Consider the following 16,418-nt stretch of genomic DNA (forward strand, 5'->3'; position numbering starts at 1 on the left):
ACAATTCACCATATCGCGCAATGCTCTCTGAAGTTCGATACTGCTGTATATCTTATGTAGTGGCTTCGAGCCAGGAATAAACATGTAAGTCTCAGCAGTTGCGAGTGCTACCATCAGAACCAAAATATCTTAATCTTCTTCCACTATTACTGACGAGACAGATTTTGCAAGATTTCTTGCGATTAACACAACTAATGTATGTGCATCTACAGGTGATTGATGTACGGTACAATCAGATTTTTCTAGATATTTCATCAGAAGTGATATCAATTCGGATTTGTTCTTTGTGTTAGAAAGAAATTAATGTTGAGATAAACGAACAACGTGGATTTTATCCTCAACGATTACGCGTATTCATGATTTATTTGTTCATGTCCATTGTATTATACCCTTTACGCTAGGTCGACCATTATAACCATCAAATACAATAATTTATTTACCATAGTCTATTGTGATAAACCTCACATATTGCTCATATAATTGGCCGTAAAAAATATGGAAAACCAACAACCAGAGTTTTGGGACTCTTTTAGTATAATACATATAACATATTCTAACAGGTTTAATCTTTTAAAAAAATCTTTAAGTTTGATCGATTTTTGTCGTAATTGCATTGGACTGGGCTATTTATTCAAAAAGGCAGAAAACCCACAACTGTTTTTTTTTTTTTTTTTTTTTTCAAGATAACATTAGTAAAACATCTTTCAATAGATTTCATCTTCTTTTTGAAACGTTAATCTCAAACACTAATTTCAATAAATACATAGGCTTACATACAGAAAGATGGTACGAAAGTCTACATTCAGAGTTCCTGCACATCTCCCTGCCAACGCCACTGTTTACGAACTACTAGATGGACTTCCAAACCTGTTGATACTTACTGGAAATTGCAATGAAAAGCCGTTTCAAATCACTAAATAGTCTCACTTTTTCTTCATGTTAAATGAAACATTCGCAAGTTTCTACAGAAATTGTGCGCTGTTCGATGACGCTTGAAGCTTCATTGATCATCTCTGACATTGTATATAGTGACAATATATACATCTTTTTAAAGCTTATGAAATTTCCAACTTTTATTCGAGCACTTTTTTCATATTTCTACTCTGTTAAGTTGTATGAGGCAATGAAAAGAATATGTCCCTTAATACAGATCCCAATTTTTCAATTTATCCTAAACTTATGCAAGAATGGTTACTCGGAGAAAAGTAACTCGGAAAATGGATAATAACTTGTTACATTGCCTACAATATTAGAAGTATAATAAACAAAGGAATGGTCCTTCTACGTTAATTAGTTTAGAAGTTACGTGGCATAAACTAAGTGCATGTGAGAAATCCAAGATGGCAGAGTATTTATCCAAAATGGCGGAAAACCCGCAACTGGATTTTTTTGGATTTTCTGGAGATTAATGAGGAAGAGATTACGAACAAATTCCTGAAGATCCCATCTTTTTATTCTAAATGTCTACCTCAAACCTTATTTTGACTGTACTAATATAGCTTTCAATGTTATCTAAATATCATGAGATGATTGGGGAGCCACTGATAAATAGCTGAATCCGGTATATATATATATGCAGTGAAACTTAATTACGATGTGCTGACCACGCATCCTAAAAGTAAGTAGTTAGAATGGTCTGCTTCAATCTTTTCGGGACCTTGGGTCAGAGCTTTTTTATTTTTCACACACGTACAATAGTATACTCAAGACTTATGAACAGCCATTATTATTTTTTACTTTTATTCACATAACTTCTTTTTAATTATTTTGAATGACAGCACTGATAATAAATGTAGAAAGTATATGCACCATTTATTGTTGCTAGTCTTTTCAAAACTTTTAAACGTTCCTCACATTAGTAGTATTAGGACGCAGCTTTTGCGTTACGTTGATTCAGACCGTTACGGAATGGGGCGATTAGTTAAAAATAAAATTTTTATTTTAGTTTGTTGCTGTTAGAATGAACTCAGTGCACAAGAGATGGGAAGTGCCATCAGCAATTAAAATGAAAGAGTATTATCTTCCTGTGACTGACTTATCATTTTTCTTTCTTTTCTTTTTTTGCCTGTATCCACCTTCATCATTGTACATTCGTTTATGTACTAGAATAATGTAGATAGGACAGTTACTTGGCCTTGTAGTTCAGGCAAATATTATGCAGAGGCAGCGAAAAAACATTCCATCTTATAGTTCTCGGCCACTTGCAACTAAAACGTTGAGCTATAACTAGTATGTATTATAGCTGTTTGGGAACGCTGACTGAGCTATTAGATTCTGTCCGGCTGCGAGGAATCCTGCACGGACTTGCCTAGCCAAGAAAATATTGGAGCCCTTGTGCCGACTATTGCTACAGTGAAACCATTGAACTTGGCCAGGTTCGTCTTGAACCTGCATTTTCCCATAAAACATTTGCTACTAATTATTCTGTAAGTTGGCCACCTGTCTATCTTGGAAGTTGGCCACACTGAAACAATGTTTATCCTAGGTGATAATAATAAATTTACCTGCGTATCTTGGCCACGCAAAATACCGTTTTGTTCTTTTTCTTAACTTTCGTATTCCCATATGAGAAGAGCATAGTATTTGTGACTGGAGACAAGAAGCTTGGATTCCCACGATTTTTTCTTGGAGATCAATGTCCAGAATACTACCCTGATAAAGGGATGATGAAGGAAGATGTGAATAAGAAAAAGCACGTACAGGAATTCAGGAAATGATTGTACCTATTTGTTTACCCTGTCTGCTTTGGTAAAACCATTAGCTATATCGGCTATTTTCATCAGTGGGAAGCTTTAGTAATTCTGGAAAATTCTCAAGGTTAAAGCTAACCATGTCAATTGTAGAACTATTGGCATCTGACGGCTTGTCGAAAGGCAGCGGAAGTTTTGAGACATGAATTTCCTTAACATCCTTCTCAAACTATCTTTTGCTCCGAGGGAAACACTCGTAGCTCATTAACAAGAGGTAGTTAAATACAAAATTAGGATGTATATATGTGCGAAAAAGAATAAAAGAAATAAGTTTAGAAAGAACCACCATGAATAATAATTGTGTAATAAATGATTTGCTATTTTTTTGAAAGGTATCTACAGAAAATATTTGTCACTGTCGAAAAAAGTCATATAAACCGCATATAAATTGTTCAATTTATAACTTTGCTTTTCTTATCTTCAATTTGAGTAAGTCAGTATGCTACACTATCAATTTCAATAAACTGCGTACAGTTTCTATTTTATAGTTGTTTGCGTTAATGTGTTTTCAATACAAATAATTCAGTGTACCAGACTAGTACATGTATTAAACATACTGTAGTATTTTTTTCCAATACTATATATTGTTATTATGAATTTGTACACATTATTTAAAAGTATTTGTTGTGCCATTGCTTATTAAAAGTTTACAATCAAGTATTACTAGTAATCCTATTCTAAAAATACAATAATCACACTTATTTTCTGTAAGTTGGCCACCTGTCTAAGTTAGCCACTTTTCAATGGAACCGATGGGGGCCAACATAGACAGGTTTCACTGTATAATGTAACATGCGCGTACTGGTCATAAACCTGGCCACAACGCAACGGAAAGCTGCAGTGATGGTGAGAAATACTACGCACATGGGCTCTCTATAATTTCTGAGAAATCTCTCATCACGTCGATAGGCTAATGGTGGCTCGTTTGCTTCCGTATAAAGGCTAACAACAAGACTAGTAGAGAAAGCTCCAGTAGCTAGCCGAACACCCAGATTGTGAACAATTTCAAATTGTTTGAACAAGGAGGAGCGAGCAGATAAATAAGTAATACAATCGTAATCTAACTTTCACTAAATCAGACTACGACACAATTACAATCGAACAATGTGATTAGCGCCCCAAGTGCAGCGAGAAAGTAAATGAAGCAAATTCATAGCTCGGAGACAAGAGTATTTCATAAGTTGTACCACACTAATCGACGATCAAAAGTCAAATCCCAAAATATGACCGTGTCAATAAATGTGAGACGTGTGCCAACGAGATACAAGTCCGGGGCAACAAGGCAAGTTCGTTGACAGCAAAACTGCATACAATGAGTGAAAACTGAAAGTTAGTATCGTTCGACCAGTCAACAAGATTATTTAATGTAAGTTGAAGCTATGCCGCAAATGTAGTCTAGGGTGGTAATAAATAACTAGATCGTCAACATCCAGCAAATCAGATACAAAAACCTGGACCTGAGATAGAACAGTATTAACAGGAACAGCATACAGTGTAACACTAAGAACACTTCCTTGTAGGATATATTTTCCTGCAGAAGTTACTCTGTGAGAAGAGAACCCGTAGACACCCTAAAATAACGTTCGTCAAAGAAATTAAAAATTAAACCATGTGTCGACGAAGACCCCAGTCATGCAGACGTTTAATATTCTGTACCGCTAAGTTGTGTTATAAACCTTCCAGATCAAAAAATATTGCAACAAGGTGCTGACGATAAAACAAGCCCTCTTGAATCTGGCTTTCGTATTGAACAAGATTAGCAGTAGCAGATCGTAATGAACGAAAGCCACACTGAAATGTGCCCAAGAACGACTTGAAGTACCACTCCAATCCGTTGTTCAACAGGCGCTGAAAGAGCTTACAGACGCAACTCGTGAAAGCAGTGGGTCTGTAGCTGGTGGCAATTGTTTCAGAATTATTTGGTTTTAAAATTGAAAACACCAGAGCCTCACAACATCGAGGTGAGTAAATCTCCTCTGTCCAAATACGATTGCAACAGTTGCAATAACGTAAGCTGTGTATCGCGAAAGATATTGGGCAACGTGTCGTCAGATATACGATCATTCCCGGGTACAGTAAGGCGGAGTCACACTCGAGAGCCGTGAGTGGAACGTTTTAATTCTCAGTATTAGAGCTACGAAAATTTAAAGAGTCCGCTGGATAAGACTACGAAAATGATTAAACTCGTTAGAATAATGTGCAAGTTCAAAGATAAAAAGTCAGCTCAAAATGTTGACTATTTCTATGGAATTAGTCTCCAGAACTCCATCTACTTTTAGAGTAGGCACCATTGATTTTAGTAATTTTACCATTGATTTTGCAAACCTGTCGTCAGCCAGAAGTCATAAGTGTTCATCTATTGTGGGATTGTAGTCTGTCCAGCTTTGGCGTTTCCATGACTTAATAAGGTAATGGGCACGAGCACGCAAATGAGAAAATGTTGGCAATTCTTAGCAGTAGGATGCCAATTATAATTGACAGAACGCGGCAATAAGCTAGGATAACAGCATTGATGTCCTCAGATCACATTGGTACTCGCCGTTGTAAACCGTTGACTTCGCATTCTGGAATAGAACCACGTTCAGGATCTATTACTCTATGCTCAAATAGATCTACAGAGGGATCAGCGGAACGAGGAAACTCCCTCAACTTCCGAAATGTCGGCCAATCAGCACATTTTAAGTTGAAGCATTTAATGTGATTCACATTGGAAACAGGCAGACCTGTAATGAATATCGGGAAATGATCACTGCAACAAAGATCTGGTTGTACATTCCAAATTAACAAACCTGTGAGGTTAATACTGCTAAGAGAAAAAGCAGTACCTGAGCATGCGTCTTAGATAGTAGGGAAGTGAGTTGGACTTTTGTCGTCAAGACCAAACTTCCACTCTCTTCAAGGATCATGATATTCTGTGCAGATGAAGCTCCGAAACAATTGGTATGCGTTTAAATCTTCTATAATCAATATAGGAGTTTCTAGTTTATGCTCAAGCTGAAGTAGATTGGCTTCTGTAAATGCTTCAAATTGAAGAATGCATAGCGAGCAAATGGTGATCGGGCGAGGAAAGAATAATTTCACCGCAACTGCTTGGAAACCAAAAATGAAATTAATATGTCTGAAATGAAAGTGATTCCATGCATCGATGGTGACACCGCCAATAACTTGATCATTAGTGTGCTTATTATGTATGAAAAGAGTGTAAGAAACTAAAGCAAAAGACTGCATCGGCTGAAAATGCTTATCCGGGAAGCAGGTAATTGATGGTGAGTGTTCATATATAAGTTATTTCAATTCCTCAAGATAACTGCTGAAACCATTAAGTTTCCATTGAAGAAGTGCCATATTGGAAGCGTCATACGTGAAAAAAACCGTGGAAAAGTACAACGCAGCACGCGTTTTCCGAAACTGGAATGGTGGCTCGTAACACTTCCGACTTCCTACAGATGCATTGCGTGTTCGTTGCTGTTAGGACTTACTTTTTACTTACTTTGTTCTCACCTTTAAGTCAGAGCACATCTGAGAATTCTGTTGGGAGCATATCTGGGAATTATGTCCTATTTGGAGTCCCTTGCACATTGCTCAAATATGCATTTTTGGATGGCGTATATGTAACTTACTTTACACTCATATGAAGCGCCAATTTACAGTTTTTCGTTTTCGAAATAACACGTGTTGCAATATAGTTTTTGCACGCTTTGGACGACCCTAACTCTGACACTCTCCAATTTTGAACAAAGATCCATGTGAACTTTTTCTTTCTTTCTTTCTTATGTTGATGTGAGGGACCCTCTCTTACAATTTATTGGTATAGTTCATTAACAAAGCAGATGATATTCTGATAGAATACTGACTCTAGTAAAAGATATATATGGGAAATAGTACCTACTAATATTACTAAAAGAAATCGATTGAGATGTTACTTTAATGAAATATCTTTCGATCTTGTTTAGTTTAGTATGTGACTACCTTCATATGCACCTTAAGAGGTCTCAGAATATCAAAATTTGGACTTAGAAAGTACAATAAAAGAAATGGTAAATATTTTCGAAATATTCCTTGTCGCCGCGCAATATGAATTGCTTTCAATTACTACATCATTCAGCAGGCTATCAGATTACAGCATTAAATGATATTCTAAAACCTTCCCGGTTTTAATCTAATCGCTAGTTATAGTAGATCTGTTAGGAATAGAGGGGGGTCTTGTATTTATGTCAAAACAGGTTTAGAAAATAAGGTCATAACTAAATTTAATTATCTAAATATAGAAAAGGATTTTGAATCATGTGTAGTAGAAATACCGTATATGAAGTTAATTATGTTGTGTGTATATAGAACCCCAGACGGCGACATTAATATTTTCTTGAAAAAATTAGAAATTATCCTTGAATCTTATATTAAAACGGGTAAGCAAGTTGTCATAGTAGGTGACATTAATATTGACTTTTTAGAACCCAAAATAAATGGCCAGCTCGAGATTCTGTTGCAAGCATATAACTTAACTGCAGCAGTCAGAGTGCCAACCAGGTTATCTAAAAACAAAAACAGTGCAATAGATCAAATTTTACACAATACCGATCGTCTTGCCTGTAATGTTCAAGTACTAAACAGTGGGTTCTCAGACCATGAGGCGCAGATTTTGACAGCAATGTTAAAAGGTAACGAGATTACTAACGGTACAGTTCATAAACGCGGTACTAGATTATTAACGAAAAGAAACTTTAATGACTCGAGCATACAACATCTAAACTGTCGTTTATTCAACGAAACTTGGGAGCAGATATATGCGGCTAATAACATGAATCTAGCGTGGGATAGCTTTCACAATGTCTTTGCAAATTACTTCAACGAAGCGTGTCCCAAAAAAATGTACTCTGTTCCTACATCGACATGTAATAAAAAAACATGGGTAACCACCGGTATTAAAACATCAAGCAAAACACTAAGGTCTCTTAATATGACGTATAAAAAAGGGAATTTATCTCCAGAAATGCAGGAATATTATCAACGCTACAAAACCGTTTATAAAAAGTTGCTGAAATTTGCCAAGAAATCACATTACTCAAATTTTTTTTTTACGGAAAAAAATTAAAATATTATTTCATCACACACTTCTACACCTAGCACTCCATTTTCGACAACGACAAACACATTCAATGTTACCAGAACACAGAACAGGAACTGGAGACCACAGTTTAACACTATAAATTTTTTAAAAAGAAAGAAGTCCGTCTAAGTTCAATATCTTAGGCAAATCTTTTCGGAATTAGTGATAATAAATTGAAATAAGAATATCATCCCAGCGAAGAAATATAAAGGGAAATAGAACGGATTTACTAAATAAACTTAGAAAGCAAATCGCTGTCCATCACCATGTTTATACTACTTATTTTAAGTAAAAAATTTCATCCAGCTCTTGTGCTGATGGGAAGGATTTTAAAATGCTGACTGCATTTCCTCTCTGTATTGCTAGGCTTATTCGTTGTATTAAATAGTGTTTACTTCTTGAGTCGCCTGACTTCTTAATTAAAGTTGATCCTAACTCATTCAAAAATTCACTGGCTTCTTTGCTAAAAACTCCCATCGTTTCTGTAGCAAAGGCAACAAAAAGATGGTCTTCTTTCAATCTGGAGTACTTTGTATGTTTACGTTTAACCGCTGCTTCTGCTGCATTTCCTGCTTCCTCACATGTTAGTGTTATGTATGAAGGAGCGAAAGTATCAACACATGTTACATCCCATACAAGACTCTGGCCCATTTTCCAAGGGATTAAAGTTACTCCGTCCGGTCTTTTACCATCATTTCGATACAATTCTTGTGGCTCAATGATGCTAGGAACATCGATGCTGGCGAGTGCTCGTTTGATTATTTGGTTTAATTCCGTGTGTCGTGTAATTCTACCACCACTTCTAATGCAGCTCAAAGCATGTAAACCTTTCTCGTCCACTCGATCTTGACACGCACATGTGAATGGGTGGCAAACATTTAGTCCCAAGCGTAATGCTACACATATTTTGAAAATATTATCGTCTAAAAAAGTTCCGATGTTTTTGGAAGGTGTAGCTTGTAACCAGGCGCCAGACTCTCTTTTCTGAAGTGCTTATGGCGAGCAACGTCAAAACTATTTTGTGAAATTACCTCCTTCCCAGCTATCTCGTTTAGTAGGATTTCATCCCATTTCCTTTGTGATTCCTTGGCCTCCGGAATGGTATTGTTATAGATGCCTTTCCATAATTCCAATGCTTCTGACAGATGAGGGATTTTCACTTCGTCAACTGAAATTTTCAAAATGTTGGAGACTAGTGACAACACCCCACAGCAAGAAGACAGAAACGCAGGAAGGCTCAAATCGGATGCTCTTCGAATATTTAAACCACCGAATCGTATTGGTAAACTTGCCTGTGCCCATTGACTTTCATTTAAAACTTGATTTATTATTGTTTGTAAAGATGTTTTCAGGGAGTTATCCAACTGAAGAATTTTTGATGGGAGAAGCCATGTCGGAGTGGTTCGCAAAAAGTAAGTTAATTTGGGAACACCTAGACAATTTTTTAGGAGAAAGAAGGCTATATGTGATGGCAGTCCTTTTAATCTATGTGTCATCATTTTTAAACTGTTCAAATGGTCTTCAAAATAACTTTCATATCTATCTTCAAGTAGTGGTGTTCCTAATAACGATAGCTCGTGAGCTTGTGTTGTCCGAATTCCAGGCAACAAATTCTGAAACTGGGCTTCTATAATTGGATCTGATTTACCCGACGTGAAGAACAGTTCGCACTTAGAAGGATTAACTTGCAGACCTATCTTCTTAGATTCTGTCAATAAGAACTTTAGATCTTGTATAACCGTATCTGGTGAGCCCCCTAATGTGCCATCGTCTAAATAAAATAGATTTATTTCAGAAGAAAGTAAGCGCACTATCGGGTGGATTGCTAAGCTAAAAATCATCGGTCCAGCAGGGTCACCTTGTTGGCATCCTAGTTGTGATGAAATAGTTCTATTTCCATAAAATAACAATGATGGGCTAGAATAGCTCTGCCATAAATATGGATATAGTTGAGGTAGAATTAGCTTCACTTCCTTTAACATGGAGTCTCTTTCGACTGAGTTGAAAGCATTTTTGTAATCTATTTTGAGGACTACCTTGTTCGAATCTTTATTTGCTTTTATGAATGTTCTGGTAGCGTGGATAATGGCCTCATTTCCCTTTTTTGTGGCAAATCCCAATTGACGAGGTTGTAAATATTTAGTACAACGATTGTAGACCAATGAAACAGCAATCTTTGAAGCCAATCTTCTAAAAACACAACCTACTGCTATTGGCCTGATTCCACCATCTTTCTTTCGTAAGGCACATAAATTTGCTCCGTAGAAATATTTACATATATCCGGATTTGCCTTTCCATTTAAAATTAGATTTGTCAATCTAGTTATTGAATTTAGTAACATGAGCGCTGAATCACCTGCTGATTTGGACATTAGGTCTTTTAAATGTTGAGGCGACAGTCCGTCTATCCCTGAAGCCGAACCGCAGGGAAAACTATGGATGGCCTTTAATACATCATCCTCATTAACTTTTAAGCACGGGTCTAATTCACTTGGAGGATCCGGCATTATTTGAACTCTAGATGGTGACGGATGTTTTCCTTGCAGGAGTTTATAGGTTTCCTCATTTGCAGGTGCCAAGGTATCATCTGAAGCTAGTAATCTCAAAGCCCCTTTTGTATCAAATTCAGAAATTTTGGATATTATCGTGTTTGTTAAATCAAAACTACGTTTTCTACTAGGAGCAGGAGGAGTGTCCATAGAGGAGGTTTCGTTTAGATTTTGTTTTATGATGTTTGTGACAGATGTTGAGCTACGATTTCTGGGTAGACATAAATTGTGAAAAGAAAATAATAATAATTTCTTCCAAGAGACAAAATCATTCTTGTCGATGCATTCTTCTACAACGGATGAAAGTTTTCTTGCTGCTGCGTTTCTAGCTCCTCTTGGGATTCGTTTAATCAGCCAAGTGCTTGATTTTAATTTAGTGAGCTCTTGAACAAAATCCTCCGTATTGGTTGTAGGTATTTCCTGTGTGGCATGTTTTCGTGTCTTATGTATGCTCAAACCCTTTTTTGTTGGAAATTCCTTGCCACATTCCGAACATGTTTGAGCTTCGATTTTAATTGGCAAAGGTATGTTTTGAGAAAAAATCACAGCATTATTTTCCATATGAAACAACAAAGGTACAGATATTTCGTTGAAAGAATATTCATTGTTATAAAGTTTTGAAAAATTTAACGTTAGCACACTAACCGAATTCTACATTTTCGATTATGACACTTCAACCGATTAACTAAATTAAAAACAGATTTCACAAAACTGATCTCGAAGACTTCAAAGATATTTCGCGTCACTTTCTACATATTCAAAAAACCTGCTCCCTCACTTTTTGTAAAAATTTCTTGCACAGACACATTTTCAACTCGCAATATTTAACAATAACAATAACAATATTACTCAAATTATATAGACAATTGTAAAAACAAACAGGCAGCTATGTGGAAGGTAGTAAACATAGAGTTAAAACATAGCATCAAAACGAAAAATGAAATTACTGAGTTGGATGTTAATGGGAGCAAAGTTACATACCCAGACCATATTGTAAACGCCTTCAATAATTATTACACAGGTTTACATAACCAGCACGGTCCTAATGATAAATCGCACCCAAACATTTGCAAGATAAACACAACTATCGGTACCATGTTTTTACGCCCCACCTCGGCAAGAGAGGTACATAACATAATAATGTCATTGAAGTCAAAGTGGTCTTCTGGTCTGGATGAAACACCAATTGCCATCATCAAAAAATGCAGCATTCACATCTCTGAACCATTGTCGTACCTCATCAATATGTCTTTTCAGACAGGTACCTTTCCTGAGAAATTAAAATATGCCAAAGTTAAACCGCTATATAAGAAGGGAGACAATACAAAAATCGAAAATTACAGACCAATTTCCTTGTCTTCTTTTTCAAAAATTATAGAGAAAGCCCTTCTCAACCAAATTATACCATTCCTATCTAAGCATAATGTAATTTCACCTTCACAGTTCGGGTTTTAAAAATGCAAATCAACTGAAATTGCTATCTATAATTATATCAATGAGGTTACGGAGGCCCTGGACAAAGGCAAAAAATGCGTAGGATTGTTTCTAGATTTATCCAAAGCTTTTGATTCTGTCCCTCATAACATTCTTATCCAAAAACTTAACAGTTACGGTCTAAGAGGAGCATGGATTAAATCATATTTGCAAAATCGCACCCAAGCTGTTGAAATATCTTTTTCGTCAGACACAGCTGAATCAGCAACTTATAAATCTCAATTTAGAAGCATCTCTACCGGCGTCCCTCAGGGTTCGATACTAGGACCCATATTATTTTTGTTATACGTAAATGATTTGCCACATGACGTATCATTAGCAAATACAACTATGTACGCAGATGACACAAGCCTAACAATAACAGGTACAAACTATGATATTGTCTGCGATAAAATTGACGAGACAACTCGTAGTTTAGAAAACTGGTTTGCCCAAAACAAACTAAAATTAAACACAGACAAATCTACAGCTCTAAATTTCCATCACATTCAAAATAAGCAGTGCGTAGAAATTGATATAATGCTAAATAATCATAAAATCATGTACTCAAACTCAACCAAATTTTTGGGACTCTGGCTAAATCACAACCTCTCCTGGGAAACTCACATATTTTCACTGACCCAAAAACTCAATAAAATGCTCTATGCATTAAAATCAATTAAACATGTTTTACAATTTGACACGATTCGTAACTTATATTTCGGGCTCTTTCAGTCTTTACTTACATATGGCATAATCTTCTGGGGAAATTCTCGAAAAAGTAATATGTTGTTTGTAATTCAAAAAAGGCTTTTTAAGAACTATAGCAGGGGCCAAAATAAACGACCCATGTAGGCCAATATTTAAGGAATTTAAAATTTTGCCGTTACCCTCTCTTTACATGTTTCGACTGCTGCTCTTCGTCAAAAACAACATTGACTTATTTAACACACCATCAACACATAAATATGATACCAGGCGCAAGGATAAAATCCCCAGCAAACAGCACTTCACTAAGTTATATGAAAGGAATCCAATGTTTATGGGTTCTATATTGTACAATAAACTACCTCAGAATATTCCAAGGACAGAACAAAAAGGAGAGTTCAAGAGGTTAATGAAAACTTATCTGTTGCAGCACTGTTTTTATTCTGTAAACGAATTTTTAGATATGTAAGTGAATTTGTCTATTGATAGTTTTGGGTAGCATAGTAGTTTAATTCAATTGTCTATTGATAGTTTTGGAAATATATTGTTATGTAATGCTTTTATATCGTACATGTAGCATAGTAGTTTATTTCAATAGGTATGCATTTGTCATTACTACGTGTTTTATATATTTGTACCCTTGACGATTCTTATTCATACGCACGTAATCGTGCAATATGTATGACTAAAAAGACGGAATAAATGAATGAATGAATGAATGAATTACTTAGCACCTAATTTCATAATATGTTTTAAGTATTAGACGGTTTTGAAGACTAATATGGTATTCTTGAACTTTGTTTGGAGATTAATACAAATTTAAGACTTTTACGATATAACAATCTCGTTTCTTTCAGGTTTGTGCTACGCGGAATTCGGAGCACGTGTACCGAAGGCAGGATCAGCGTATGTATATAGCTATGTAACTGTTGGTGAATTTATTGCGTTCATCATTGGATGGAATCTGATTCTTGAATACGTAATCGGTGAGTTTACGTAGAACAACAGAATTTTAAGTCAGAGTATGCAATTAATCTATGCTATACTTATCTTATTGCGTCTTTGTTCTTATTTTGATGGACGTCTTCGATGGACGTTTTTAGTTTCATCAATCAATACTCTCTTCATACAAATACTATTCATATCCCTAATAAGTATGTCACCATTTGAAGAAAGTGGAAGTGTCCATCGAAACTATTTCGGTACAAAATAAAGACAATAATGTAATAAAATAATCTCACTTTTTTATTCAGAATTTTAAGTTGAAATTATAATGCCAGTTAGTGTATTTATTATTTCTCAATTATTGTAAAACTGGAAATGTTTTTATCTGTAAATTGTGACTGCCTTCAATAAAAAAGGATGAAAGAATGGGGGAAAAAATTGGAATAAAATTAAAATAAAAATCGCTTTAATAAGGATTTAACGTTAAAGAGCAGGTAATAGCATAATTAATGAGCAATATTTAATCGTCTTGGTATTGAAAGAAAAGAAAGAAAGAAAACGAGTGTAGTTCGAGTGAGAAGTTTGTTCTTATTCAAAGTGTTAATTTAAAATATTCCATTCCAACACACAGCACGGGATTTTTTGAAAAATATGAATGAAATAGAAATTTTAATGTTTTCTTATTTCAGGCACAGCCAGTGTTGCAAGAGCCTTAAGTAGTTACATAGACTCTCTTTCTAATAATACGATGAAAGCACATCTTGAAGCAGTCATGCCTATGAATGTAGAGTTTTTATCTACATTCCCTGATTTCCTTGCTTTTGGCGTATCTCTTTTGTTATCAGGTAAATTTATATTATTTACTGAACATTTTTGGATTGAATTTAAAATTATTTTGTTACGTTGTTCTTGATTTATTTTTATTATGGCATTGTCTGTTACACAAAAGTAAATATGAGAAGCTGTATAGCTATTTGTATAACAATTAAAATAAATATCGGGATTTCAGGTGTGCTTTTTTGGTTTAAATCCGTCCTGTTTGTGTTTCAAGAAAACACAACTGTGTTCCGTCATTGGACCTTCGAAGCTAGTTGAATTATGCAAACTATGTAATTGTTGATACTCATAGTTATCTCTGTGAAGGCATCACAAAGTACAGGGTGCGGCACGTAAAACCGGCCCGTAAAGTGAACACATAAAATGAAATGTAATGTATTAAATATGATTAACTACAACACATAAATGAAATGTAATGTATTGGATATGACTACTCACCTTCACAGCAGGTGCTGAAAGTGTCCTCCGCCCACTTCATCACACATGTGAGCACGATTGAGGAGATTCATATATACCCTTGTCAGTTCTTGTGTTGTAATGCTATTGGTGACATCCTGGATCCTGGTCTTGAGTTCTTCAATTGTGTGTAGATTTGTTTCGTATACTCTTCCCTTTAACAGTCCCCATAAGTAAAAGTCACACGTGGACAAGTCTGGTGACCGAGGAGGCCACAAGCCTTTGCTGATTGTACGGTTTTAACTTCAGTCCCCTTAAAACACGTCTGCAACTTCTCTCACTCGCATGAACCTGTTGACTCAATCTCCTGGTTGACTTTCGAGAACTTCTTGTCATTATCTCCTCCACCTGCATCTTTAATTCAGGTGTGCAGACAGATGGTCGTCTGTTCTTGGGAGCATTTTGAACCGATCCTGTACGCCGCCATTTTTCAATCAATTCCTGAATGGTGCTTTTTGCTGGCACAGAACGTCCTGGAAATTTCTCCCGAAACAAATTCTTTGTTTTCACAAAAGATCCAGTGAGAATGAACCCTTCAACAATGGCAACACGCTCTGGTATCGAATACGGCATTATCACACACTGACACTCACCCGGCTTAACACAACGAGGCCTTTTTCTCAACTGGTTTCGACAAGTTTCACTGGCTGCGGCTGCACGTGACTGCTGCAGGTCACGTAAGTCGACCCGACCTCGACACTCCATCTCTTGGTAGGAAAATAGATTATTTAAGTGTTGCCAAAAACACAATATACCAGAATATTACGACGGGCCGGTTTTACGTGCCGCACCCTGTATTTATTATTATCATTATTACAAGGCACATCCAGAAAGTAAGTTCCGAAAGTAACCCATGATGCCACAAGTTGTCAGAGTGGAACGCGCTTGCACAAAATTGAGCAGGAACACGTAACAATATCTTGGCGCTAACTCAGTTATATGGAGTCAATAGTGAAAGAACTGTGATACGCTAGATATGACTGCGCTCATATAATCTTTCTTCGAGTACAAGGAACGCGTGGTAATCAGGTTTATCCACGCTAAGAAGCTGTCAATATCAGAGATCCAACGGCAGTAATATGAAATGTATGGACCATATGTCATGAGTGAAGGTATGGTCGGAACATGGTGAGGACAATTAACAACAGCTTTACCAATTTGCGCAACGAACACTGCAGTGAGCGACCACATCTGTTCTTTGACGATCCCAAGCAATTCTGACCGGACAACGTTTTGACAGTACAGCTGAGTTGAAGACGGTTGTGCCATCCTAGTTTCAATCCTTTGCGGCAGAATTCTTGCGTTCGACAAATGCTTCAACAAGTGCAAATGACACTACGTGTCCCATACTGCTATATATGTTCTGTGATTATATATATATAATTCAATATAGTACTTACGTTAAAATTGAATATGTAAATGTTATATATATTAAGAGAGAAGAAACAGATCTGGTTTAATACTCTAAAGGTTAATTCATATATTTAAATTGACTAGATATTAAGTACATATTATTACTTTCGTTATATATGTTAACTTTAACCTTGTGTTTATATGCTTATAGCTAATTCTTTGGGATTTAGGATTTAGATT

The 16,418-nt window shown here is 36.0% G+C and overlaps 1 protein-coding gene across 6 annotated transcripts in view; it reads left to right on the plus strand.

Moving 5' to 3' along the window:
• Window positions 1-16,418, plus strand: part of LOC145671232 (high affinity cationic amino acid transporter 1-like) — a 291,381-nt gene that overhangs the window by 160,027 nt on the left and 114,936 nt on the right. For all 6 annotated transcript variants that reach the window (XM_081740120.1, XM_081740121.1, XM_081740118.1 and 3 more), the window contains exons 3-4: window positions 13,445-13,573; window positions 14,222-14,377. In XM_081740120.1, the coding sequence (XP_081596246.1) occupies window positions 13,445-13,573; window positions 14,222-14,377 (285 nt within the window). The remainder of the gene's footprint in view (window positions 1-13,444; window positions 13,574-14,221; window positions 14,378-16,418) is intronic.

Source organism: Thermobia domestica, chromosome 15, assembly GCF_964235325.1.
Source record: "Thermobia domestica chromosome 15, izTheDome1.hap1.1, whole genome shotgun sequence".
NCBI lineage: Eukaryota > Metazoa > Arthropoda > Insecta > Zygentoma > Lepismatidae > Thermobia > Thermobia domestica.